This window comes from Harpia harpyja, chromosome 1 (genome assembly GCF_026419915.1).
Source record: "Harpia harpyja isolate bHarHar1 chromosome 1, bHarHar1 primary haplotype, whole genome shotgun sequence".
In the NCBI taxonomy this organism is placed as follows: Eukaryota; Metazoa; Chordata; class Aves; order Accipitriformes; family Accipitridae; genus Harpia; species Harpia harpyja.
In genome coordinates this window covers 30539370-30567344 of record NC_068940.1, presented here as the reverse complement: position 1 = coordinate 30567344, position 27975 = coordinate 30539370, and the positions used below count along the sequence as shown (strand labels likewise).

The following is a 27975-nucleotide window of genomic DNA, read 5'->3' as shown; positions in this document are numbered from 1 at the left end:
GCCGCATCGCTGTGTCAAGCACAGCATCCGCTCTGCAGGTCGGTACTTTCTGAAGCCGCGTGTCTGGGCTAGTGAGATGATGCGCTGCCGCAGCCCCTGTGCTGTGGTGTGGTCCTGGGGCTGGGGGGGGCGAGTTAGAGGAACCTCCTGGGCCTTTTGCTTGGATGCGTGTGTTTTGGGGGGGGTTCTCAGGCTGCAGCATTAGGGGGGCTGTCCGAGTTTACCAGTTCTCCACGCGTGCCACGCTTGACGTACGGCAGCACCAAACGGCGCAGGGGCAGGATGCTGCCTTGTGCCGTGCTGGACTGCTGTGGGTTTGGCTTGGCGAGCTGGGAAAGGACGATGCTGGAGGGGGGCTGAGGACCCCGACCCTGGGTGCTGAGTGTCAGGCGAAGGTGCTTGTGCGATGGCATGTGCCTGCAAAGTGGGGTGCGGGCTCTTGCCACCCAGGGCCTGGGTGCTGCCACCCTGCACGAAGCCCGATGCAATGGGGGCTCTGCTGCTGGGGGGGGGGGGGGTGGTGCGCATTTGGGTTTTATTTTTTTTTTAGCCCGAGGTTGAACTTTCTGCAGCTGGGTGCACCTCGTCATCCAGGGAAAGGAATGGAAAACGAAAGTGATGCTGATGAACAGAAAGGAAACCGGCGTGCCCGGCCCCTCCCGGGAGCCCTTTTTAAGCGGAGGCTGGCGGGGACGGGGACGAGGACGGCCCCAGCCGGGTTGGGGACCGCTGCTCCCGCCCGTTACCGCTTCAGCTTCGCTTGATTATTCCGGTACCGCCGCTCCCGGGCGCTGGACCGAGGCTGAACGTGGGAGAACCCCGACCCTCCGCGGGTGAGCAGCGGCCGGGAGCATCCCCTCCGTGCTGGGGGGGGGGGGTAATTATGTTGGGGGGGGAGGGTGCCTGTGCTGTTCGCTGTGGGAGGCGGGCAGCTCGGCCCGGTGCCGGCTCCCCCCGTCCCCGGTGCCGGCTCCCCCCGTCCCCGGTGCCGGTGCCGGTGCCGGCTCCCCCCGGTGCCGGCGGGGCGGAGCGGGGCGGAGCTGCCGTGATGCAATTTCCGCGAAGTCCGGCCCCGGTTTGAATGCGGGGAGGCCCCAGAAACGAAACTGCCGGCGGCGACGAGTCCCCGGGTACCCCCCCCCAGCCCACCCCCCCACACCCCAGCCCGGCGGCGGTGAGAGCGGTGCGGGGGGCTCCGGGTTGGGGGGGGGCTGGGGGGGGGGGGGTTGCAGGGTGCTGGGTGCTTCGGCTCTTTGGGTGCTGCAGGGCTCAGGGTGGTCCCGGTCAGCCCTGCAGCCTGCTTTTGGGGTGCTGCACGGTGTGGGATGCTCCAGGGTGTTCATCCCGTTCAGCCCCCCCTGCCTCTGCTCCCATCCCGGTTCGCAGCATCCCTGCCCGGGCTGGAGCCCTTTCGTGGGTGGGTGGGGGGGTCAGGATGCAGGTCTTGGGGTGCAAAGCCCCCCGGGCTGGCAGGGGTGCACGGTTTCGCCTCCGGTGAGCGATCCCCGGCAGCTCTCCCCTTTCTGCTGCCGCTTCTGAGCTTGGGGGTTGTGGTCTGGGAGCTCCCGGTGAACTTTTTGTAGTTGGGTAAGAAGGCAAATGCTGTAACTGGGGGTGCCGGTGCCTGGGGCCTGTGCACAAACCGGGGGGGGGGGTTCGTGCATGCCCACCGACTTGGGCAGAAGCGTGACGGCTGTCACTTTGCGGCAGCCAGGTTGGCAGGACCGTGCCAGCTCTCTGGGTGGGACGTGGAGTGAACCTTCATGTTGAAAAGGGCCAGGGAAAGGAGGGGCCCCAAGAACTTTTGAGGGTGGTTTTGCCCGGGAGGGAAATATCAGAAGGGGTACGGGCTTGGTGCAGCCAGGAGGGTTAACTGCAGGCGATGGGGTGGCACAGGGCAGCATCCGCGGCGCAGCTCTTCTTCCACCGGTACCAAACCCTTCCAAGCCAGCCCGGCCGCACTGTTTGCTCACGGGGTGCTGGGGGATGCTGTGCTGGTTTCGCGCCACTGCTCCGAGCGCTCGCGGTCGAGAGAGGAAAAGCTCCCTGGGTGCCCAGGTCCGGTGCTCAGCTGGGACCGATAACCGGGGTGCAGGGCTGCGGTCCCCTGAGGTGCGCGGTTGGCCTGTCCCCATCCCCACAGAGGGCTGTCCCGGTACTCTGACCCACGTCGCTTGCTCTGATCGAGGGGCACTTGGCTTACTCCATTGTAGCACGTTGCCTAACCTCCTGTCAATAATTAATCAAGGCAAGACCTAACAAAAAGGCCACTTTCCTCCCAGTGGGCAGGGATGGCAGAGGGGTGCAGAGCGGCAGGATTCAGCCGCGGATGCACTATGAGCGTTTCTCTGCAAAAGGCCGTGCTTCGACTCCTCATTTCCAGGGAAATGTGATTATCCCTGGCATCAGCGCAGCCCTGCGAGGCGCTTGCCAGGGGATAATGCTCGGACATAACACGGCTCGGCCCTGACCTGAAGCGTCTTCCCCAGCGCGGAGCAAATGCCGTTAGCGAGGCGATGGCGTGGTTTGGTTCGGTTTGGTTTGCAGCGAGGCTGGACTGGTGCTGGGTAGCGGGGCTGTGTGTCCCTGTCGGTGCCTGGGGAGGGTATGTGCAATCAGGAGAGGCAGATACTCACCCTGATGGGGCTGTGAGCCTCCGTGAGCAGGTGCGGAGCTGGGCATACAATAAACCAGCCTCTCCCTCTGCCAGAGTGACTTGTTTCACCCGTCAGCAGGATGCAAGTGGCTTTAAACACCAGGCTGGGCTTTTCAGGACTACTGTTTTTCTTAAAATGTATGTAATTCAGCTTGCAAATCACAGTCTGTAGCTTGCTGGTAAATATTGCTCTTGATCAGCTCCTACTTTCCTTGGGGCACTTGGCTTTTGCCCTGTTAACATCAGTTTTATTGTCAGTTGGACAGCTATCTTACGGTGTGCCTCCCCAAGCTTCCTCATGCCCTGCATCTTTCCTCCACCCAGGCTTGGATTGCAAAAGTTCTGTAGCTTCTTCCTTTTTTTTTTTTTTTACTTTTTTTGCTGGTATAAGATGGTCGTAGAAAGGAAAAGGCTTTAGTTTGGCTTCGGTGCTGGTGCTGCGCGGAGACTTGAAGAGGGGTTTGCATTTCCCCTTCCTCTTCCCTCCCACCTCCAGACCCAGAGCATGTTCTGGCAGCTTGCTCAAAATCAAACGCTTGCTTAAAAAAATAAACAGCAAGGGAATTGACCCTTTAAAGGTGGAATATTCCCTCTTAGCTTTCTCAGACTGGGATGCCCTGCCTGACATGACTACCAGTAACAGCCTAGCTGTCCTGTACAGTCTTTATGGGTAGTTCTTAAAGTATTTAACTGAGCAGGTCGGTGTTGTCACTGCTGCAGGACCGCATCTCCTCTGGGCTCCGCGGCTGTGGACGTGCTGGGACCAGGAAGCTCAGCTCCTGCTCCATGGAGCCGAGTGCCAGCGATCAGATTTCATCCTCTCTCGCGTGTATTCCTGAGGTATTTTGGAGTTTTCACCAGTGACAGCATTGCACAGATGTTGCACAAATCCTGAACAGGACTGCCTTTCCCAGGAGGACTCGTCCTAAGGAGGAGACTTCCAGAGGAAGGAAGGTGAAACTCCTATCGGAGGGAAACCAAAGTGTTCCCAAAGCCACAGATGTTAGCCTCAAAATAAGCCCCGGTTCCGCAGGGTGTGCTGCTCACCCCTGCCAGCTTCAAAGGAGCTGAAAGGCTCTTGAAGGCTGAGCGTGACCCGGGGTCCCTCTCCGGGCGTTCCTGCTGGCTGTGGTTCGGCAGCAGCCTGGCCCCACCAGCCCCTCGCTGCCGCCGTCTCCCCCTGCCCTCCCTCCTGCCCTGCCCGCTGCCAGCCCCCCGAATTGCCAGCCCCTGTGCGGAGTTACCGCGGCAAACTGCGCCTGCGGGTCCGGGTTAGCTCCAGCGGATTCTTGACCTCCTGGGGAAAGAGGAGTGGGAATGCTCCCTCTTAGCATCACGCTTTGGACAAGGACAGTCTCGCCAGGCTGGCGCAGGAGGGATATCTGGCCCCCAAAAGGTGCAGGGGTTTCCCCTCCTGCAGCTCAGCACAGGGTCCTGCAGAGCCGTGCTCGGGGAAGAGCGTGTCTCCCCAAACTGCTGCCTCGGTTCCCAGCGGCCGGGGGTTTTTTAGGTGTTCGTGACCCTGGGGGGGGTTCAGCAGGAGCAGCCCCTGGGTGCAGGGTCTGCAGCCCCATGCCAGCGCTGCGTTGCCTTTGTTGTCTTGCTGGGGATCAGCGGAGCATCCCCAGGTGCCCTTGGGCAGGTGACACAGTGTCCCATTCCCCTTCCTGCCTTTTTATTGCTCATAGGTGCTCTCCTATATTTTTATTGTTTCCCAAGTTATTTCATTTCAGTGCAAAGCATTTTCTCTGCATCAGTCAGCAATCAGGCAGCACCTCTACTGTGGCCCCAACCTTTTTTTTTTTTTTTTTTGTGGTAGAACCAGAGCAAAGAAAGAGCTCTTGACCCCTGTGCAGTGTCTGGGCTGCAGAAATGGTTTTCTTCCGATGACTGTGACCTTGTTACAGGCAGAGGATGGGGATACCCTGGCTCTCTGCTGGCCCCAGCCCCGCTCCGGCTCAGGGATGCTCTTCCTTAGCACTTGTGCTGCGTTCACATCCAGCAGCTCTGCTGAGGCTTTGAGCCTGGGTACCTGCAGGAAGCAGCAAGCGGGTGATGCTGCCTGAGCAGGACCACGGTGGTCCCTGCAGATGCTGTGGGTTTGGACAATTTATAGATAAGAGCCGTGGCAGGGCCATGCTGCCCATCTGGCTGTATGTTCATGCTGCAAGTGAGGGCTGCCAGCCTGCACGGGAGCGCTGCAAGTAAAGGTTTGGAAATGAAGGCGCAGAGATGAGTCGGGGTGATTTAGTTCTCGGTGCGGAGAGCCGGCGGCGTGGCACAGTGACCCGAATCATGGCAGAGGAAGAGCCAGCCCTGCCGTGGGACTCCACCGTGGAGTCTTGCAGCTTACCGAAACAGAAACTAGCAGTTCTGCCCAGCGCTAGGCTCGCTGCCAGACCTTGGGAGATAAATAGGGCTGGTGTTTACCCGCTGAGCGTGTGTCCAACCTGACGTGTGGCAGAGAAGTACGATTAGGTGATTTCTTCCCAGACTGGCAGCAGGTGGCTGCTGTGGCACTGGGACGGGATACAAGGAGCTCGCTAACGGTGAGCTGGGAGGGTGGGTGATGCTCCGGCCGCTTCCCCCCTGCAGTTCTGGCTCCGTGTTTGCTGCCTGGAGCTTCAGCCGGAGCAGCAGCTTCAGCACCCCCCTGCCTGCCTCCCCCAGCATCAAGCACCCCGTTTATCCTAGAGGTGGGGAAAGGAGTCTTAATTAAAAGTGAAAAGCATTTTTGCGGAAGCAGCGCAAAGTCTGTCCTCCTGCTCCATTGTCTGCCGGACCACAGCCGTAAATACCGCTCTTCCCCGCTATCGCTCGAGAGCCGGTCCCTCGTGGCTGTGGGTCAGGAGCCCGAGGCGGATGCTCGGCACGAGGCTGGCGGCTTTGCTTGGCAGCACACCCTGCCCACAGATCTGCCCCGGCGTGTTCCCTTTGCCTTGAGCCACCTGGCCCAGCCACGAAACCCTGTAGCATCATTCCCAGGGATGCTCCTGGCCTCTGGTTACCCAGGAAACTGCTGGCAAATGCCGGAGCCGGTGGCCCAGGAGAGCAGGGAGCAGTGAGTCACCTTCCTTGCCACCGGAGCCAGAGCTCTCCCAGACGGATGTTTATGGAGCTGTCGGCCGGAGGAGATGCCGGCAGATCTGTGTTTCAGTATGCCCGTCTCCCGGCCTTGGGTGCTGCATCCGAGGAGCAAAGAGGGTGGTTGCTTTGTTAATTAATTCCAATTAATCTTTCGTGCCACAGAGGGAGATGGGCTGGGGGGTTGGAGCTGGGTTTCTCCCGCTTGGTGTGGGGCTGCCCCGCCAGACCCAGGGGAGGAAGCAGGAAAAAGAAAAAGTTGGCAGGAGCGAACCGAGGCGGTGGAGGCAGTGGAAAGAGGAAGTCGGATCGTCCGGCCACGGTCCGGGAGGAGGTCGGTGGCCACCGTGGGGACTGTGCCGGGCCCTCCAGGGCAGCCTCCGCTGCCGCCGGCTCTCCCGTGTCGGGCGGTAAATGCCGATGGTCTGCAGGCTGTGGCACGCTGGAGACCGAGCTGAGCCCTGCCAGGACCCCTCGCCACTCGGCAGCCTGGTCCCTGCGGGACGCTGTCCCCTTGGATCTAGGCTGGCGGATGAACAGAGCTGGGTGAGCAGGCGCTTGGGTGCCAAGGGCAAGGGTATCTGGTGGGTTTGGGCGCTGGGTGAGGTTCCTGGCTGCCTGCTGGTAAGCGAGGCCAGGCTGTGCCGGTGCCTCGGCACACGTCCAGCCAGGGACTGGCTGATGTTTCCTGCTAAGTCGCTTGTTCCTCGTTTCTTTGTCAGGCTTTGTGAACTCGCACCAATGGCTAGCAGGTACGTAGCGAGCTAGGACGCGGCCACTCCATGGCACCTCCTCCCCCCAGCATTGTCTCGTAGGAACTTCCCGCCGTTAATTTTGCTCCGCTCAAGCCGCCGCTGAGGATGCCGACGGCGAACAGCCCGGCGGTGCCGCTGGGCAGACTCCAGCAGCAGCTGGAGCTGTGCCTGGTCTGCTCCAAGTGCAGCGTGAAGGAGAACGAGATCACCTACCAACTGCGAAAAGTAGAGCACAAGTGCATGTACGAGATCCTCCTGGCCCGCTGCCGCAGCCGCCGGAGCACAGCCTGGAGGAAGGTGTCCAGGCGGCCGGGCTTCCCCAACCCGGCCCGCTACGCCGTCTGCAGGTACTTTGCAGTGGGGCTGGGCTGCAGAAAGCACAAGAGCCAGTGCACCTTTGCCTGGAGCCCGGAGGAGGCTGTGGTCTGGAACTTTGAGAGGGAGCAGCAGCTGGAGCGGCGCCAGCTGAAGGCAGCGGTGCTGCAGGCGCAGCTGGGGGGTCACCCCACCGCCACCCCCGAATCGCCGGCCGGCAGTGCTGCCGGCGAGATCGCCAGCGAGTTCGGGGGGCAATTCCAGGAGATCTGCAGGCGTTGCTTCTTCGGCTGCCCCCAGCGCATCTCAGTGGGCGGCCAGGGGCGGCTCTGCGAGTCCCACTGGACCTGGGACCCCCTCCTGGTGCACGTGGTGTCGGACAGCCGGAGGAAGCAGCAGTACACCGCCGTCCGGCCCTGCCCGGAGTTCATGCCGACCCTCAGCTACTGCAGGTTCGTCTCCAGGGGCCAGCCCTGCAAGCACAGCCCGCAGCGCTGCCAGTACGCCCACAGCGACGTGGAGATGGCCGTCTGGGAAGCCGAGAGGGAGCACGGCTTGGTTCGCTCCGACCTGCTGCCGGCTGCAGGGACCTGCAGCGTCAACGGCGAGCCGGCGGCACCTGTGCCGGTGCACTTCTACTGCCGGCTCTGCCTGGTGACCTTCAGCTCGCAGGAGAGTTTCGAGAGCCACTGCTCCTCTGTCGAGCATATGCAGATGCTCTCGGTTGATGCCTCCATCCAGTGGGTCCACCGTGCGCCGCCACTGGGGCTGACCAAGTTTTCGCTGTGTAGCAGGTAAGGCATCCACCCGGTGCGGCGGGGGAAGAGGGCAGGGGCAGCAGGCAGCTGCCGGCTCGCTGTGGACCCCCGTGCCACCAGGCACGGGTGGCACCTGGGACACCTCTCTCCCGACAGAGTGGAGGTGTGCGAAATGGGGAACAGCTGCACCAAGGCTCATTCCACCGAGGAGCTGCAGGAGTGGATCCAGAGGGTGAAGGTTGCCGTGAAGAAAAAGAAGCGAGCGCTGAAGGAAGGGCTCTTGTCTTACCAGGACCGGCTCATCGCCGAGTATCGGATGTGCTCCAACGAGGTGTTGATTGTGAGTCACGGGCGGCAGGGTGGGAACGCGTTGGTCTGGCGCATGGCGAGAAGCCTCTTGTGTAAGAGCTTGGGAACGGAGCCCGCTGCTCACCTTTCTAACGGCGATGCAGAAAGGGGTGTTGCATCCTCCTTCCTTCATCCCTTCTGAGACGGCAACCCAAAAGCCCGCTTGGGGTACCCGACTGCACCACTATGCCGCGGGTCCTTCCGTTTGCCAAGGCTGCTGCGTGGGGACGCTGAGCAGCAGTGGTTGAGGACTGAGCATGAGGATTTACTGACAGTCCCCTCTCGGGAGGATGTAGCGTAAAAGCAAAGGATGAAGATGGCCCCGCAGAGGGTTCTGCAGCGTGTCCCTGGGATGTTGCCTTCAGTCCCGCTCCTCTCCTGCCTCCCCCACAGATGGCTGAGCATGTCGAGGGTGTCAGAGTTGTGTGTGAGCAGCCCCTGCACCTGCAGTTGGAGGACAGGAGGATGAAATACCAGTGGAAATTCAGGGTCCACTCCCAGGTAAGCCCAGCTCTGCACAGCAAGAGGCTGTGAGCCGCTGGCAGCACCTGCTGCTGTGCACAGTCCTTGTCTTTCGGGGTTCTTTGTTTTTTTAATTATTGTTTCTGCAAGAGGCAGAAGGATAGGGGTTTGGGGACGCCTGAATGAGGATGTGTGTTGGGTACTCAGGAGCAGCTCGGGCCCACGTGGTGCCTGAGCTGGGGCCGTGCATGAGGGGTGCAGCCACCGTGTCTCCTGTCTCGTCTCATGCAGTGGGGCTGGGGTGGCCCCAGCTGCTCTCAGCACCTCCCACGTATCACCACAAATAACAAGATTCAGCTGCTTCCCTGCCCAGGATTTCATGGGTGTTGGGGGCAAGAGCCTGCATCTAATTGCCCTCTCCAACATAGGAGATTTCCCGTTTACAGCAGACCGGCTCAATTGCTATAAAACTGAAACCTGAGGTTCTTTAAGACCTTAAAAAATTGCTGTGGGGTTGCATGAGGAATAAGCTCCTTTGAGGAGAATTTCTGGTGTGCTGTAGGTCCGGCATGGCGTTCGGTTCTTGCAGCAGCTTTCGGTAGGAAATGCTGCTGGGAGGACCTCGTCAGCCGCCGGGCTCTTCCCATGGGCTGCCCTCACTGTGTCCCTGTCTTCTCCTCAACGAGCAGATGCCTCTGCAGCATGTGGCGCTACTCAAGCGGGAACCTGGAGTCAACTTCTACTTCTCGGGAAATGGACTTTCCCGGGGCCTCCACTACATTCGGGGGGAGCACGTGGCCACCCTGCCTTCCTCCCCAGCCACCGCGCTGGTGGAGGTCTGCATGGAGTGCTGCACGCTGGGCGTCTTCGAGCAGTGGGTGGTGTTTGATTTTGGCAAACGCCCCGTCCTCATGCAGAAGATCAAGGTGAAGGTGGGCCGGCGGGATAACCCCCAGCACGTTCCCAGCAGCAGGGAGAGCAGCCGCCCTGTCAGCTTCGTGCGATGGGATAGAGGTAACCGGATCATCGTTCCCAGCGTGCCGAGGACCAGCGAAGATGTGGATCTGCTGGCCAAGTACAAACCTCCTGCTCTTGCGCTGGACTACCAGCGCGAGGGTGGTACGACCGTTCCCATCACCCGACTCAACTATCGTGAGAGGATGCACGGCTTCCTCTTCCGCGAGGAAGAAGCTGAACAGGCTCTGATTGCCAAGTAAGTGCCAGGTGTGGATCCTCCTTGCTGTGGACCGCGGGTCCATTGCTAACCCTTGGGGCCACGCTGTTACTGAAGTCTCTGTCCCTTCTGGCTTGGGGCCTGGAGCACCTTCCCAGAAAAATGGAAACCTGTCGAGAAAGGTGGCTTGCTGGGTAGCGATAGAAGGGGAAGGGCTGGGTCTTGTCCTGCGGCCGTGGAGTAGCTACAAGCACGGTTTCTGTCTCTGTGTCCTCAGGGGGCTGGCAGAGCCTCTCTGGGTGTAGGTGGCAATCCCCGCTCTGCAGCGGGGGGGGCGGTTGCTGATGAACCGATGGGCCAGTTCTCTGCTGTTCATTCGGGTGTTTCTTCCTTTCAGACTCAACCTGCGGGTCCTTATCTTGCTGACCCCCATGCTGCAAAGCCTCTCCATGGGGATGAAGTTTGCCCTCTCTGGTGAGCTGTTCGCTGAAGTGCCTACCCCTTATAACCTCTCGCCGGACACAGACGAGGGGTATCTGCTGAGCAGGTCTGTGCCCACTGCTTTCCTGGCGCTTGACCCACCTGTGGACAATCGGGTTTACGAGGTTAGTGTGGAGCATAAAGCCACCACAGAGAAGACCATCTGGCTACAGATACCAAAGAGATGCTGCTCGGAGCTGAACTTCGCACCAAACACGTCCCACAAGGTGGAGATCCAGTTCCAAATCGACCAGCTGCTGTTCCGGCAGTGGCACCAGGCTGTGGACCGCCTGTTGGATGAGAAGCTGGTCCTACCAGATGTCGCCAGTTGCTCTGTCCCCTACTCTCTTGGGTCACCACAGAAAGGGAATAGCAAGCAGAAACTAGCCATCTCCTTCATCACGGGCCAGGCAACCAGCAGCCGGCAGGTCCCACCTCTTCTCATCTATGGGCCTTTCGGCACAGGCAAGACGTTCACGTTGGCCATGGCCACCATGGAGATCCTCAGGCAGCCCAACACACGGGTGCTGATCTGCACTCACACTAACAGGTTAGCAGGGCATGAGGGAAGAGGCAACCAGAGTTGTGGGGCTGGATCCAAGCAAGCTAGTCCATTGCTTGTCTGGTGGGTTGAGAGGGAGCCGGGGTGTATGAGACTGAGCTGAGCTGCCCTTTTCTTAGTATGCATTTCAATTACTTGCCTAAATAAACTAATTTTTATTTAATATGTCTTCAACTGCTCTAGCACTTCCTGCTGGGAAGAAGCCCGGCATGGCTGGAAGTGTTTGTGTAAGAGGCAGCATATTCCTGCCTTGTTATAAAATGGGGATGGGGTTGGAGAGACAGTTAGTTCTTTCTAGCCTTTACTGTGTACTGGAAGAAGTAGAAAACTGTTGCCTGACCTTGCTGGGATAATTTTGTGCTCTACTTGCCCTTGAAGACTATTGTGCTCTGTGCACATTGCCAGTTTTTTTTACTTTTCCAGGAAGAGTTTGGGGAAGAGGAAATGCAGATCTGGTCTGACTGCCATTGTATCTGCCTTCAGAGAAACCAGGCCAAGATTGTTAAAATTAGAGCAGTTATGCTGAAAAGAGTGTCCACATCCGATCCTGCAGGCTGTTACTGCCTTAATTTTTAATGTATAATAGATGGTTGACTGCTAATCTTAGCCTGAAACAGGCTGTCTGCTTGCACTGAAGCTTCTTCTGCAGATCTCATATCACCCGCCTGGGCTGGGGATGGTTAGCTGTCGGAGGAGAGGTCTGTGTGACTTGTCCCTAGAGAGCAGCAGGGCTACAGATTTTGTTGGGCACATCATTGCATTTTTCCGTATGAGCATCGAGAGATGCCCTGGTCTCGAGTATCAACTCCTATTTTAAACCATACTCTCAAAATAGGCTTGGAATTGGTGGCTGAGTAAACATCGGCTTCTTTGCACATATGTGAATATCTCCTGTGACAAGTGGGTTGTCAGCCAAAGCTGGGGGAGAGTTTGGGTGCGTGTTGTTGAATAATCAGATAGCGCGTTGGGATGCTGGTCATAGCATTTGGGAACAGCACTTACAATTCCTTGTGGTTTCCCCCTTTTTTTCCCCTCCAGTGCTGCTGACATCTACATCCGGGAGTACTTCCATAACTACGTGACCAACGGGCACCCGTGGGCTGTTCCCTTGAGGATTATATCCACTGACCGTCCCATCAACCTGACAGACCCCATCACTCAGATGTACTGCTGCCTCTCGCCAGACCAGCGCTCCTTCCGACACCCCACGCAGGAGGAGATCGACAGGCACCACATCATTATTACCACCTCCATGTTATCCAAGAACTTGAAGGTTGCCCCAGGCTATTTCACCCACATCATGATCGACGAGGCTGCTCAGATGCTGGAGTGCGAAGCTTTGGTTCCACTCTCCTACGCCACTTTTGAGACCCGCATTGTCCTCGCTGGGGATCACATGCAGATAACCCCAAAGCTGTTCTGTGTTGGGGATGAACAATCTGCTGATCACACCCTGTTAAACCGTCTCTTTCAGTTTTACCAGAAAGAGAGGCATGAAGTGGCCGTGAAGAGCAGGATCATCTTCAATGAGAATTACCGTTCCACTGCAGGCATAATTGAGTTTGTCTCCAAGCACTTCTACGTTGGCAAAGGCAATGCTATCCAAGCCAGTGGGAACATCCCAGCCCATCCCGAAATCTACCCACTCGTGTTCTGCCATGTGTGTGGCGTGGCTGAAAGGGATATGTCCATGATTTCTTGGCACAACGCCTCCGAGATAATACAAGTGATTGAGAAAGTGAAGGAGATCTATCAGAGATGGCCGGATGAGTGGGGTGTCCGAGACCTGAAGAGGATCTGTGTGGTCTCCCATGGGATGCAGGTGTGTAGGAGAACCATGCATTCCCCACCTGAAGGGGCTACGCATGCACGGCTGACCGCTCCCTAAACGCTCCCTAATAAATGCTGGACTCTATTCATGGTAAACCTGTCCTTTGGGCTTGCAAAAATAGGGAATCTGGGGTCTTGCGTGGCATCAGTGTTTTTTCAAGGCGTTCTCCATTTGGGTAGTGTGTCATGGGTGGTTGGAGCAGAGATGCCCCATGGTGGGATGGTTTAGTTGAAGATTTCTTTCAGCAGCTTCTAGGCAGGTTAACTCCAGGGCGGACCAGGAGCACTGGCTGAAGTCAGCCCAGGCTGTGTAGCTGCTGTCGAGTAACTTTCTGGGGAACCCGCAGCTGAGAAGGGTGAGGGACCTTGGTGTTGGGTGGGGGGCCATTTCTGATCTGAAACTGTATTCAGTTGCGCCTACTGCTTTCTTACCAGGTTTCTGCAACAAGACAAGAGCTGAGGAAGAAGCAGCTGCAAGATGTGGTGGTAGAAAACTATGAAAACTTGCCAGGTTTGTGTCTTGTGCAATAGTTAGTCATGCCTGGCTGCGTTTTGAGATCTTCTGTGTGCTAGGGAGAACTTTCGCACTCATGCTGGTGGACAGGAGAGTCTACTGCAGCTACAGCCACTGTGTAATGAGCAGGGGGAAGAGATACTGGGTCATTAGCAGAGGTGTTTCTGGCATCTCAACGTTGTCCTGCTTGCTAAAATGCAAAATACTGGCTGATCTCGTGGCAAAACACCTCTCTGGGAGGGTACATGCGGTGCTGTTGGGCAGAGCTCCCCTGCTCTTCCCCGTGGCTCTGCCACTGCTGCAGCCGCCACAGCTCACATAGTGCTGATTAGGAGAGGGAGTGCCTGGAAATCCTTTGGCTGATTTCCATCCCCTTCTGGTTGCTAATTCTTTGATTTCATTTTTTCCTTAGTGAATAAGATTTCACACTGAATTAAATCTGCACCCAACTGTCAACTCGTTTCAAATATATGGACGTTGCTTTGTAGGAGGGTGAAAACCCTGTAAGTGTGATCCTGGGGACTTGAGAGTGTGTGAATCGTGTGAAGCCCCAAGTACGAGCGGGGGAGGCTAGTAATAGAAGGGAATTGAAACCAGGATGGCCTGTGGGTACCAGTTGCAGCAAAAATCGCAGAACAGCTCACTAAAGGAGGAGTCTGCTGCTCTAGATGATGATAGAGGGATAGGGCTGGTTTTGTCCTCAAGGATTTAGTTTATGACTCATCCATGGGTTTTTTTGTTTTTTTTTTTATTGTGCAGCTGGGACTCCTCATGGTGAGAATAACTGACCCCTGGGGTGTGTTTCTGATCTCCACACCCTTTCTTTGCAGTCTCTTCCCAGCTCTGAAATCACCAGGGTGCCTCTTGCTGTTTGTTATTTGTTGTGCGATCAGCAGAGCTGTCCTTGAGGGGAGAGGGATTCTTGCGAACGGTCACTGCTCTCGTTCCTGCCAGGCCCTCGGTTCCTCCAGGAATTTGGGATTCGCAGAAAACTCTACCCACATTTGCGAGGAGTGGCTGGCGGGGGCTGCCGGTGGCACGGAGCATGCGGGGCTGGTCCACGGGTGCTCGTGGCTGCGCTGGTTCAGTGCCCTGCCTTCCTCCCCTCTCCACGCTGCCCTTCCCTCCCTGGTGCGTGGGTGGTGGTGGCCTCGTGGTGTCCATCCTGGTTCATGCCCGGAGGCCCTCACGATCCCCAAGAGCTGCTTTATTCACATGAGGTGACTCCTGTGACTCAGCCGAGCGAAGTTACGTCAACCCACAGCCACGTAACACAGCGTAGATGGGCAGAGCGCCAGGTGGCAGCCAGGCAGGGTCTTCCCCGTTGGGTTCCTGTGAATGAGATCTTCCTTGTCTCCTCTGGTGCAGGGCGGGAGTTCCGAGTCATCATCATCAGCACAGTCCACACCAGTGAGAGCCTCCGCGTCTCGGCCTCCCACCACCTCGAGTTCTTCAACGAAGCCAGAGTGCTCAACACGATCATGACCCGGGCTCAGTCCCTGGTTGTTGCGGTGGGGGATGCCGTGGCCTTGTGCTCCCACGGCCAGTGCAGCAAGGTGTGGAAGCGTTTCATCCAGCAGTGCATCGAGAAGGGAAGTGTCTTCCCGGAGAACCTGACGATGGCCCAGATCAAACAGGCTGCGTGCGACAAGGAGAGCTGGAGCAGGAGGAGCCCGGAGGGGGATGAGGATGACAGCGACACGGATTCCTGGAGCTCTGAGGGTGAAAGTGTGAATCCCGATGATCCCATCCTCCAGGAGCTCTTAGACGAGAGCAAGAACGTGCTGGTGACGGTGTCCGAAGAAGGGCTGCTGAACGTGAAGTCTGAGGCTTCAAACCTGTGGGAAGACAGGCAGGAATACGTCAGCTTCTCTTCTCAGATGATGCAAGAGTATCTGCACATGCACCCCAAAATGTACAAGAGGTGCGAGCTGGTCAAAGAAGGGTTTGACAGAGCTTCTGCCTTCACCCTCAACGACTCCCCTGCCATGACCATTCAGATCAGAGGCAGAGTTCACTGCGGGACGGCCTTCACCGGAGACGAGGTGCTCGTGGAAATCCTCCAGAGCAGCACGGCTGACAGCGGCAGCCATCGCCCTCAGGGGAAGGTGGTGGGCATCTTCAAGCGTGCGGAGAGGGAACGGACCTTCATCTGCATGATGGATGAATTTGATCCCCGGGTGATGATACCCATCGATCCCACTGTCACCAAAATATTCGTCCCAGGGCTGAAAGAGAAACCCAATGTCATTCCCATCCGCAGGCTTGTCAATGGGAAGTACAGAGTGGTCAGCTGCGAGAAGATCAGCCAGGAGACGAGGAGATGCCAGTTCTTCTGCGTCCAGGTTATCTCCTGGCGGGAAGGGTTTTACTACCCTTTGGGGATAATAACGGAGATTCTGCATGCAGCATTGACTTTGGAAGAAGGCTTAAAGATCCTCAACTTGGAGTATGGTTTGGAGAAGAAATACCCAATTGCTGTCACCCAGGAGTCAGCCAAACACACCTCCAGCAGCAAACTAAACCTCACCAAGGAAAAGCTGAAGGACTGTCGGAGTTACCTGACCTTCACTGTCGACCCCCAAGGTGCCAGGGATTTGGACGATGCTGTCAGCATTAGGGATCTTGGGTGTCACTATGAGATTGGGATCCACATTGCAGACGTGGCTGGCGTTATTCCCAAAGGCAGTGCCTTGGACCTGGAAGCAAAGAAGCGGGGTGTCACCTACTACGCTCCCAACCAGGAGCCTCTGTGCATGTTCCCACCCCACATTAGCCAAGACGTCTGCAGCCTCCTGCCACAGAAAGATCGTCGGGTGATCTCCTTGTTTGTCACCATAGAAAAGGAGACTGATGAGATGTTAAAGGGAGTCTTCACCACCTCTGTGATCCGCTCGGACAGGCAGCTGTCCTATGAAGAGGCAGAGCTCTTCATCAAGGACCACTACAGGGGAGCAGCAGGGGCCCTTCGTTTCGATACCCTGGAGGACTGCATAGCTGTGGCGTATCACTTCTCCAGGATCCATCGGAAGTTTCGGCTGCAGGAGGACTGTTTCTATGACCGGCTGGACGAGGAAAGCTCCCCAGGTAACAGGGGGTCCCATCAGATGATAGAGGAGTTAATGATCATGTTCAACAGTTTCGTGGCTGAGTTCCTCACCAGCCAGGAGGACACCAGAAATGTCACTCCGCTCCGGTGTCAGTGCGAGCCAAGCCCTCAACAGCTATCACACATGAAAAACAAGTACAGGCACATCCTTCCTTTGTCCATCCATCTCTCACACCACCTGGGAGAGGTGCCTCCTGGCCAAGACTCCCCTAAAAACGTGGAATTCAGTCTCCTGGCCCCAATCTGGGAGCACCTGCAGGCAGCCGCTAACGTCTGTGACTTCCACAAAATGCTAGACCTTATCGTTACTGATGACATTCACCCAAGGCTGGCCCCCGTGGCCCTGGAGTTCAGGAGACTGCTCAGCCGTTCCTATTTCAGTCGCTCCAACTCCACTGTCCAGTCAAAAGCGGGCCATTACTCCCTGCATGTTGACTCGTACACCTGGGCTTCCTCCCCCATCCGCCGGTATGTGGATGTCGTGGTCCAGCGGCACCTTCATTCCGTGCTCCACAAGAAGCCCATTGTCTATTCTTCGGACGACATTGAGTTTCTCTGTCATGACTTCAACAGGAAGAATTCCCAGGCGATGATGTACGAGAAGAGAGCCCACTGCCTGCAGATGGCCACCCAGCTGAAGGGCCAAGTCCTGCAGAAGATCGCCTTCGTAGTGGATATCGAAGGGATGAACAAGTATTTTAAAGTCCTGTTTCCCCTAAACAAAGAGAGTCTTCCAGATCCCCAGATAATTAACTACAGGTCTCTTCAGCTGATAGAGCAGCCCACATTCATCCAGGAGCGCAGCAGCATCAAGCTGACATGGAAGAGGAGGGTGTACTCTGTGGAGATGATGAAGGAGCACAGCCTGCAGGAAGGACCTCTCCGCAACCGCAGCGTCACCCTCTTAGGCACCCGGACTTGGCAAGATGTGCTGGCAGCCATCCGGAGCGAGAAGTTTGAGACCGCTGCCTCCCTCCTTCAGAAGAGCAAGGAGCTCAACCAGCGGCACATGGGCTGGGTAAGGAAGAGCCAGTGCTCGCACTACAGAGAGCTCTCCCTGGAGCTGAGCGCCGGCGACGCGCTGCAGTTCCAGCTCACCACAGACATCTGCCGGGGCTTCCTGGTGCCCTTTGTGCAGCTGTGGTGCGTGACGCCGGGTTTCGACATCTGCCTGCAGCACACGGAAAAGCCTATTGATTGCTTCTCTGCCTACGCCACCCTGCTGTCCAAAGACAAGTACAAGCACGCAACAGAGTATAGCAAGATATGGATGCCGATGAGCGCCATGGAGTCTGCTTTGTGCGCGGTGGCCAAAAACGACTCGATTGTCCTCCACGATGTCAAAATAACCTGGGCAAAGCAAAGGACGAGCAAAGGACAGCTGCAAGGGAGTTTTGTCCTAAACAAAAACTTCATGGAGGAGTGCTCCATTGAAGTGGACTTCAACCACTGTTACTTGTGCATTCGCTTAGGTGGGCTGAAGCTTGGGGGCCTTCAAAGTGATGAGGAATGCCTTAGCCACAGTCTCCAGAATCTGACTTTTCTTAACAAGGGCAGGTCAGAAAGCAATTTTGTGGTTGATCCAGATACCTACACCTGGGTGGCTCACGGGGTCACTGAAGAGTTCAGCGATGAGAAATCAGAGAGGACTGCTCAACATACTATGAACTTTTACATCCACTATACGTCTATGGAGAACATCCCCGTGGAAGTCTCACATGCCTCTGCCAGGTTCACGGTGGAGCTCATACCAAAGATGCTGCCAGATGTGTAAGTGGGCTTAGCGGTCGGGCTCTGCTTAACCTGTCCATGCGGAGCAACGGCTTTCCACGGGACTCCTTTGCTGCACCCAGATACGCTTTGCTTGCTGGTGTGACTGATCCCCTGAAAAGTCTGTCTTTGCCCAGCTCTGACTGGCCAAGCTGTTGGGCTGTTGATGTTCGGTGGGGGTAGCAGCACTTCTCAGATCTGTTCTCCAGATTGCCTCTTGCTGTTCTGGTTGACCTTGAGAATGGGGAGATAGGGGAAGGTGCCGTGCTGAAATTTCCCTGGGCATCTGTTTCTTATGTTGCTGGATTGCTGCAATATGTGTCATAAAAGGCAGTGTGAAGCACTGGATCAGGGTTTGCTTCGCAGAAGTGCTCCCTGATTTCCCAATCATTCCCCTTTGTTGTTGCTGTGAAGCAAGATCTGCTCTTATTAGAGCAGAGCTGATGTCTAGTTTGCCCTTCTTTGTACACAGCATGGACTGCTACACACCCACAGCTGCTGTAGCTTTTTCAGGGCAGAATGTGCTTCCTTTTGGATTGTGAATTTTAGGAAAAAATTGGAAGCTAATCCAATAAAATGGCATGGGCCTTAATAAAATGGAGTTGGGACGGAAGTTGTGCTCCTTTCTCTCAACATCTTTGCAGGCTCAGCTCTTTCAGACAGTTGAGAAATAGTCCCAGATGCAAAAGAGCAGAATAAGAGTTGTTTTGGTTTAAGTCCTTTGTTGAAGGACTTAATGCAACACCAAAGCAGAGAGAAAGAATAAACAAGACAGTTGTACAAAGCTGTATTACAATTTTTGCTATTTTATGCTACATTCCATTCATTCTTATTTTTCCCTGTCTGTCAGACGGAAAGAAAAGGCACTTTGGAGGCTCAAGTATGCCTCTGAGCTTGCTAAAAGCATCACCCTCGGCCACGAACCTCCTAAAAAAGGTAGGTGCAAATATTCACCTTTCTTACTTTGTGGCTACTTGCTTCTGGCCAGGCAGGTGCCCTGGCAGCTTCTGTGGGCCCTTGCTGTAGGGGTTACACTCCCAGACCAGGAGGTTCCCCTGCCAAGGGGAGGAGAGGAGCTGCTAGCCTGGCAGAGGGAAGGTAATATGGGATGCCCTGCTGGAGAGTGGCATGGGTGATGTTTTAATCCCCAGGACTCACAGAGAAGGCTCATGGGCAGAACATCCTGGCACGGGACAAGGAGTACTTTTAGGTGGTCTTGTAAACGGGCCACGATTGCTTGGTACCTGCTGCATCCTCCTGTTGAATCGCTTGTGTGCTGTCTTCAGTAACCTTCTTTAAACTTGTTTTCTTGGCTCTGCCATAACAGTGATAACGTCCAAAATCCTGCAGCAAAAATCCTTTGATCTCCCTGGCAGCTGCAGGAGGCTTAACCAGAGTCAGAACCAGGCTATTCTAAATGCCCTGAGAAAATCCTTCACGGTCATCCAAGGCCCACCAGGTAAGGCTGGGGGGACGGCAGGAGTACATGCCTACTTTGTTATGAAAGGCGGGTTAGAGCTAATCTCTTGCTTTCCATAGGACCCTTGGTGAGACAGGGGACGGCAGCGTGGGTTGGCATGACCCACAGCTCTTCAAGGCAGTCCTCTCAGTTCTTGATTTTATTTCATGGCTGATCATCCGGATGCTGATCTAGAGCATGGGTGTCATGGTTAAAGTGTTCTCAGCAACCTCCTTGTTTTTCTAGGCACAGGGAAAACGGTTGTTGGAACTCACATTGTCTACTGGTTCCATAAGCTGAATGAGGAGACCGTCGAGGAGGACCAAATACCAGTCTCTGAAAAAGAAAAGCCCAAGGGGAGAAAGTGCATCTTGTACTGTGGCCCATCCCACAAGTCTGTTGATGTTGTTGCTGGTAACTATTGGTTTTAAGCCCCTGAAGCGGCTTGTACTGGTGGAGGGGGAGAACATGTGGCTGTGAGCAGGAGGGGCAGAAAGCAGGACCGGTCCTTCCAGAAGACACCTCACTGCTGGGCAAGGACCAGTGAAGATGGGGGTGGTGAGAGAGGGCTGGGGAGAAGAGGCGAGTGCGCGGCAAACCCTGGGCACCTCGCAGGCTGCGAGCTTTCTCAGCATCACCGGTGCCTGCTGCTGTCTGAGCAGACCTGTTCTCCTTCCCCAGAGAAGCTGCTGAAGATGAAGAACCTGAAACCACTGAGGGTTTACGGGGAGGCCATTGAGACAATGGAATTCCCGTACCCAGGGAGCAACCGGAACCTCTACCGCAAAGCCTTGCGGGACACAACACCAAAGCGCGAGCTCAGGTAGGACCGCATGGCCCCACGAGTTCTGAGAGCGCTGGGGAGCGATGTTTTCTGCGCTGGTAAAGCTGAACAAGCCAGACCGAATGTGCCTTCCACTCTGCTAGCGTGGAGCAGCACTATGAACCTGCATGGTAATTAATTTTTTCAAGTGAAGGTGTATAGTCTAATGTAGCACCTAGTCAGGAAACCCAGGTTGTTGAAAAGATGCTAGATGTTTTCATCTCTCTTTTGAAAAGCTCTAAAAGTCTCTGACTTCATTCCCACTTGCAAGTGCTAAAGAAAAGTGGTTGTATTTTGTGTCCTCAAGGGTGAACTAAGTGTTGGGTCTATAAAGATGGAACAGCCTGGCTGTGACTTCTTTAGCTAATGGGGTTTCTCCACATAGGCAGGTGTGGTACGCTTCACTGTAGAAGAGATCACTGGGGTCTGTGTTGGGGGAAAATATTTATATATTGACTCTTTATTCAGTGACATAATCCTGCATTATCGCATCCGGCGGCCGCCCAACCCTTGCTGGCAGGAGATTGTTAACTTTGATGCTCGGATGAGGAAAGGAGAGCAGATAACAGAAGAAGAAACAAAGAAGTGAGTAGAAAGAGAGCCTGGTGAGAGACGGCTGACTTTGGCTGTGTGCCACCTCTGAGGCACTGCCCGAAGGAACGCAGTGCAGCAGTCGCCTCCCCCTGCAAGAAGAGGTTTTGGGCTATACTTGCTAGGTCTCAGCTGACACAAACTCGTAGGCTGCGTGAAAGTCAGCGGATTGGTCTTGGCTCATGCAAGCCAAGGAACTCGGTGAAAACATCAAGACAGATTAATGAGCTGTGTGTTTTGAAAAAGTGATAAAAAGTGATTAGCTCAGGGTTACTGGTACAGTGCAGAGCCTCAGCATCACTTCTGCTCTGGTGCTGTTGTCCATCTGGACCAAAAGTTGTATGATGCGTGTGTGACACTTGCATCCTCCACCCTGAGCCCCTGCCCTGTTGAGTTCAGGACAAAGTACATTTCCTAGAGTGTCCACCCAAAGCCCTTTTCTGGGTACACCAGCTCATCCTGGGGAGGGAGATGGAGCCATAAGTATTTGGGAAAGTATAGCCTCTGCCTGGTTCCTGCATGAGGAACCTGGGGGTGTTTCCCTTATGCATAACCTGATGTCTTCTGCATTGACCACCAGGTACAAAAATCAGTTGTCGGCTGCTCGTACGTATGAACTGGCAGGCCACGATGTCATCCTGTGCACATGCTCCGCCGCATCTGCCACCTCCCTGGAGCAGCTCAATGTCAGGCAGATAATCATCGATGAGTGTGCCATGTCCATAGAGCCTGAGACACTCATCCCCTTGGTCAGCCACCGCTATGCTGAGAAGGTAAGTCCCTTCCAAAGATGAGTCTCTAGGACAGCTGCTCAGGGCTCTCGAACTTCTGCATGTCTTCCACCCCTTACCATGCTGCTCTTCCAAGTTTTACCAGGATCTGTGATGGTGTATCAATGTTTCAGCCTTCAGGGAGTTGTTTCCTTTGAGGTGTAAGTCTACTAACTGTAATTAAAATCTTGAGGCACGGAGAGGTACATGCAGTACAGAAGTATTATCACTAGATGCATGAGCTGTGCATTACCTGTTCATATCGCATAAAGCAGACCTGCTGTAGGCCTGAAAGCTGTGGTGGAGAACTATTGCATCTGCTCGCCTCTCTGCTGTGTGTATCAGCTCAGCTCCTTGTCTTCAGACAGTTACACCCATACTGTCTCCTCTAAACTTGCTCTTGGCTTTCTGCAAGAGAGAACAAGTGGCGGTGTGGCTGGATTTTTGGTGCTTCTTTACAGGGTGGGTATCACTGCCACCAAAAAATGTGCTGACCCAGGTACAAAGTATTAACGTGACACGAAGCATAGAGCGGATCTCAGCAGACTTACTACATGATGTCTTTCTCCTGTCAGATGGGATCAAGGCTCTGCGTTATCTGGGTCAGGATCTTTATATAATGCCCAACATGAACTTTGATTGAGGTTGCTGTAAGTGTAACATAAATAAGTAGCGACAAATGTCTGCGTACAAATAGCCTTTCAAAGTGTTGATTGCCTTCACCAGTGCCACCACCATCATAGCCAAGGTGTCTGCTCTTTGTTCCAGGTTGTTTTGCTTGGGGATCACAAACAGCTGCAGCCTGTGGTCAACAACGACTTCTGCAAGAGTCTTGGCATGGAAGTGTCTCTTTTTGAGCGCTACCGGAATCAGGCGTGGATGCTGGATACGCAGTACCGCATGGTGAGGCCCTCAAGTGCATTGTCTTTTCTCTATCACAGAAAATGCCACTATCAGGGCTTGCCTCAAGCCCGCTGGGAAACAGATATTCTCCATTAGTGCTTTCCCTTCCTAGAGTAATGAATAATGCAATCACCCGGTGCCAGCTATAGCACAACGGCATTGCAGGTGAAGCCTGCCCAAAAAGACGCTGCAGGTTGAAAAGTTCCTTGGTTTTTGTTTACCTCAGTTTCTCCCCTTTTGTCTGCCAGCACAAAGGCATTTGTGAGTTCCCATCCCAGGAGTTTTATGAAATGCGGCTGAAAACATGGCCCCAGCTTTGCCATAAACCCAGCGTCTTCCACCACAAAGATAACGGCTGCTGCCCTATCATCTTCGGGCATGTGGAGGGGAAGGAGCAGAGCCTCATGGTTTCTACTGAGGAAGAAAATGAGAACTCCAAAGCTAACCTAGAAGAAGTGGAGCAGGCGGTGAGGAGGGTCCTGGGGAATCGCTGGAGATGCGAGAGGGAGGAGGGTGTTGTGCAGGGTGACTCTGGGGATGGTGGAGGGACAATGAGTAGTGACGGAAGATAAAGTTCAGCGGGGTGCAGGATCTGCCTGGCGTCTTCTCGGGTCTGGAGCGCGTCACGATGCCCCTGGCTAGAGGCAGCTGTAGGGAAGCGTGACCCAGAGCAGGGGGAGCAGCACAGCCAGGCACCATCGCTGCCCCGGGGACAAGGGTGCCGGAGGGCTGGTTGCCATCCGGCCACCGCTCCCAGGTGAGCAGGACCCTGGTCCCCCCCCAGGTGAGGTTGGCGAAGCAGCTGACACTAGATGGCACCATCCGGCCAGAGAGCATCGCCATCCTGAGCCCCTACAGCACCCAGGTGTCCGAGATCAACAAGAGCCTCCTGAAAGAGGGCATCAGTGGAATGACCGTCTGCACCATCAGGAAAAGTCAAGGTGAGGCTGGCGGGAGGCGGAGGGGGGGCCGTTCTGTTCTCTCCTGCCTTCCCGAGGACTGAAGCAACTTCTCACAGAGACAGTCTTTGAGCAAATCCTACAGCAGGGTCGTTTCAGCCATGAAGGAAGCACCCCTGGGCCAGATTTCTGGCTGATTTGTGCTTATAATAAATCCTTTGGAAAACTCTGGAGTGGCCAGGCAGGGCGAGACTGCTGAAGATGGGAAGGTGGAGGATGTCTGAAGGGGGGGTTAAAGAACTGCCATAACACATGCTCTTTGGAAAGCAACGACCAGGCACCTGATGGCCTCCAAGAGCTGGAGAAACCCAAATGGTGCCTCCAGTTTTGTGGGTCTTGCTGTAGAGAAATGAGTGTCTTGTGGGGTGGAGGGGTGGCCAGATGCTTCGTTCTAAAAAAAATCTGGTTCAATTCTGCCGTCTAGGAAGTGAGTGGAGATACGTGATCCTGTCGACTGTACGCTCCTGCCCCCGGTCAGAGATTGATAGGAAGCCCACAAAGAGCTGGCAGAAGAAGTACCTGGGGTTTGTTACCGACCCAAACCAGATCAATGTTGGTATCACGCGAGCTCAGGAAGGACTCTGCATTTTAGGTGGGTCTTCTGGGAGTGTGCACAGGCTTGCAGGGGAACAGGATGCTTGGATAAAGGGGTGGAGATCCAAACTAGTACAACCAATGTTCCTGCTTTATTCTTCTGCCCTTTAGACTGTCTGTGGTGTTGAAACTGGGCTATCTGGGCAATCTGGGCAAAGCAGAGATCGTGCATGGCTTGTATGCAGCGTGTATAATTAGTTTTTCTCACCCTCTGGTTTGGACCACGTTGTTTCTGTCACTTGCACGCTAGAGCTCTCTCCTAACAGAATTTGGCTGCTTATTTTCCTCCTAATCACGCAGGCGTGGGCTGTGATGTGTAGGGAAGCTGCTCGCAGATATGACAGCACTGAAAGGGGAGCTGGGATTTCACAGAGCTCTGGCTAAAGGAAATGTCCCTGCAAGTTATCCAGCACCCTTAGGCTAGAAATGTTAGCTAAAAGTTTCTGTGACCGCTCTGTGACGGTATTGTCCGAGGCCCTTCTGGCCACTAACCCGCTGCCTCCATCCCTGCGCCAACAGGGAACCGGTACCTCCTGGAGTGCAACCCTTTGTGGAGGAGACTGCTGCAGCATTACAGACAGCACAACTGCTATACTGCAGCCCAGGGGATTTTTGTCAGGAAGACTGCAGCCTTGTGCCGATGAGGATGGGTTGTGCCTCGATGAGCTCGTCCCTCTCTACCTGAACCGCGTTATGTGTGCCTTGGGAAGGACACCATCTTTCCATTATTTAATGACCTATGGAGCCAAATGCAGTGGGGGAGCCAGGATCTTCCCCTGCACAGCGACAGCTCCGCTTCAGTGCGTGCTTTGGCATCTTGGGGTTTTTTTTAATCAGTGCAACCTTGGATGGGAACTTTCAGCTCTAGCAAACCAAAAAAGCATTGGAAATGGATGAGTGTGTGACTTTATTAATGTGATGATACTATTTTTTTAACTGTAAGATGCTCAGCGGAGCCGCCATCCTATCTGCCAGTGCAGCTGCGCTTTGGGGACCAAATACTCAGTCCATTCGTCGAGGGTGGAATGACTGCACACAACGGAGCTGCGCAGCAAGCTGCTGTTTGCCATAGAGGACCAAAGCTTCTGAGTACTACCACTCATTTTAAAACCAAGGCCAGAGAATTTTTAAGGGTTCTTATTTCCCAAAGCAGAAAAACTTTTTTTGTTGTTGTTTTGTGGGGTTTTTTAAGTGAAGGAAGAAAGCAAAGAGAGAACCATGTACTGCTCTTTGTCTAGCCAAAACGCTGCTCTCTGAGTGTGTAAATATCACAGAGCCAAGGCCGAGTTGATTTTGTAAATAGATTTACTTATTCTTTGTACAAAGGAGGTTGTCCTCACCAATATAAAGTTAATGAAAAGCAAGGACCACTCCTACCAGGAAACGTTGGAATTTGTCAGCATATTTTAAACTGTTCTGAGTTTTATTTGAAATCTCCTCCTGTAAGAGCCCTCCTTTCCTACCCCATATTTTTTTAAAGCTGCTTCTAATTTATTAACTTTTAACTCTGTGAATTTGTTTCACAGTCTTATGGCCTGAGTTTTTAAGAGCAGTGATGGAAATTTGATAAATGTACCACAGCATATATGTGTATAATCTATTTTTTTATTTTAAGTAGCCAAACTGCTATGAACTGGAAGCTGTGATTCACTAGAGAAGGCTGCTTTTGCCCGGTAACGTATGGCTGATACAGATGTATAGCGGTGAAGTGGTGCTCTCTGCTGAATCACGTAGCTGCTTTTTGAAGCATGATAGTTTTGAAGGAGGGCGTCTTTTATCTCATTTCAATTCTGAATGTATGAAGTGCCTGCCTCAGCTCTCCCCAAGACCACACGCTTGGCTGTCTCTAAATGTTCACGTAGGATGGAGCCAAGATGCAATCACAGTGGTTTTGCACCAAGTATATACTGTGCTGGGACACCAGTCCTCCTTGGCGTAAGTGAGGGGTCCCTGTGACTTCACAGCGCTCTGGCAGGGCTGAATTTTGTCCTGTGTTTGCAACTGAAAATGCAGCATGGCTCTTTCCAGTGTGGAGGAATGTGCAATAAGAAAGCGTTGTGTCTGGAAAAGTCCTTATTTAATGCTGTGTTTCTTCTCATGACTCTGTGTTAGACTTGACTCAAGAACCTATGGAGAAATTTTGTTGTTCTCTTCCTTATTTTAAACTACCTTCCTGCACTTCTGCATTTGGTGGGTTTGATCTGTACGCTAGAGACCACCCAGGCTTGCTCTTGTCTTACTGAAGCATAATAACAGGCATATGGCTGGCGATTCCCTGAGGGACAAAAGCCCGTAGGAAGTAACTCCTGCTGGTTCTAAAGATACTTGATAAAAGCTGGTAAGATGTAAAGTTTATTGCTCCTTTTTAAAATCCCAGCCAGGATGACTTCAAAGATTCTGCAGCAGCCTGATTTTGCAAATAATATTGCAATTCCAAAATAAGCTTGTATGGGAATCATTTTGTGGACTACTTGAAAGGCAATCATGTATCTCCAAGATGATGTGGAGAATTGCAAAAGATACTGGAATTGTTGGGATAAATACTTTAGCATGGTGCCAGCATCATTCTAGCAAAGTCACTTTGGTCCCTTTAGAACCAGTGGGTATCATTTTCATGATCTAATGTAAGTGAAGAGTCTCTCCCCTGGTTTTTTTGCTGGTTATTTCATTACATGTAACACAAATGAGGGGACTCACCTTGAGTGTAGTGGCTTAGTCCAATGCTCTTGTGTGGGATTTGGCCATGTGTTTGTACTGACCAAGAAAGAGACCTCACAAAGCATCTCCCTTTGCACTCAGCAGGGAAAAAGTGTTTACTGCTACTCTTTGGATGGTAAAGCCTAGACTGAAATGCTTTGCTTGGTCACCTTTGTGTTGCAAGACAATATACATATTTTTTTTCCTTTGAACATGCATTTTGTAACTGGTGTTTAGAAAAGGCTGCCCTAGACCACCCAAGCAGCAGTAACAGCCAGGCTGGACTCTTGGGCTGTTTGGGCTGTGAGCAGGTACCTGTAGAGTTGGTCATGCAGCGGCAATAGTCAGGGATAGCAGAAAGTGCAATTAATCAAACTTTTTATAGACTGTTAGTGACAGCTGAATATTGTGTTCTTGTCCTTATGTTCATGGATAATCATAGAAATTAATAGAGGAAAGAAGTTCAAAGTAGTCCGTTTTCATTTGCACACAGAGCTTTGAGTTTACTTTTGAAAGAATTTTATGTTCAAGCACATATTCTTAACATACTTATAAAAAAACAAAACGACCAAACCTTTGGTAATTCCAATAGGAAACCACTGGCAGCACGGTGCACAGGGTATCTGTCTGAACACAGGCACTATGTTTTCCGCAGCTCACAGACAAAAGAATGTTGTTGCAGGACACAAATATCGGTTCATCCAACAGGATAACTTAATTTCCTCGGCACTAGCTAGAGCTTGAGCCCAAGTTGAACAACGGGAACCTGTGTGCGCAGCAAGCGGTGTGCCAGGTGTCAGCCTGTGACGGTCTGTGCAGTTGCAGCCATCGCCCTGCATCCTGCTTGGCCTGGCAGTGAAATTACAGATGTCCAGAACCAGGAAACCTCTCCTCGGCTCCAGCTGGCAAAGGAGAAGCCCAGTGGACTGTTTGCGAGGATTTGGACAGATCTGTGTAGGACAATCAATTTACTGCAATAAACTGTTGGGTTTTTTTAAAATAGAAATGAAATGTTAAGTGTCATGAAGTGTAAATTAAGGAACTTTAAATGTGGCAGGTTTTTATCTTTTGTATGTCTGTGACTTGCAGCAAACCTCAAATGACGTTTTGGATACAAATATTTTTAACTGCTTCTACCGTTTATAAGAATGAACCTCAACATTCCTTTTTTGATATTTAAGCCATAATTGTAAAAGTGATTTGAATTTATTTAAATAATAGATTTTATTACTAAAAGGTCTGTTTATGCGATGCTTTGACTAGAATCTGTGTGGGGACAGCTATGTTTGGACTGAACCAAATGGTAAAAAGGAAAATGAGCATTGACTGCAGTACATGGCAAAAAAGATTGTTTTCTACATA

The 27975-nt window shown here is 53.6% G+C and overlaps 1 protein-coding gene across 5 annotated transcripts; it reads left to right on the top strand.

Annotated features, from left to right (window-relative positions):
* The first annotated feature begins 1075 nt into the window (after positions 1–1075).
* HELZ2 (helicase with zinc finger 2) lies at positions 1076–27975 on the top strand. 5 transcript variants are annotated; one of them, XM_052783980.1, is made up of 20 exons: positions 1076–1174; positions 6463–7604; positions 7725–7908; positions 8310–8417; positions 9068–9591; positions 9950–10582; positions 11633–12416; positions 12860–12935; positions 14307–17817; positions 18668–18753; positions 19145–19276; positions 19523–19690; positions 19958–20099; positions 20568–20684; positions 21271–21463; positions 22229–22363; positions 22612–22830; positions 23148–23304; positions 23747–23914; positions 24436–27975. In XM_052783980.1, exons 2-20 carry the CDS (start codon positions 6601–6603, stop codon positions 24558–24560), a joined length of 8466 nt encoding a protein of 2821 aa, XP_052639940.1. In that variant the 5' UTR covers positions 1076–1174; positions 6463–6600; the 3' UTR covers positions 24561–27975. The 5 variants fall into 5 exon arrangements, with proteins under 5 accessions (XP_052639940.1, XP_052639957.1, XP_052639949.1 ...); XM_052783997.1 differs by having other exon boundaries at positions 1088–1130; XM_052783989.1 differs by having other exon boundaries at positions 1162–1183.

Bases quoted from the DNA above. Each gene is read 5' to 3' on its own strand.
- HELZ2 (XM_052783980.1), top strand. From the start codon at position 6,601: ATGCCGACGGCGAACAGCCCGGCGGTGCCGCTGGGCAGACTCCAGCAG. The intron at 7,909-8,309 runs GTGAGTCACGGG...CCTCCCCCACAG, and splicing joins GCTCCAACGAGGTGTTGATT to ATGGCTGAGCATGTCGAGGG. The intron at 22,364-22,611 runs GTGAGGCCCTCA...TTTGTCTGCCAG, and splicing joins TGGATACGCAGTACCGCATG to CACAAAGGCATTTGTGAGTT.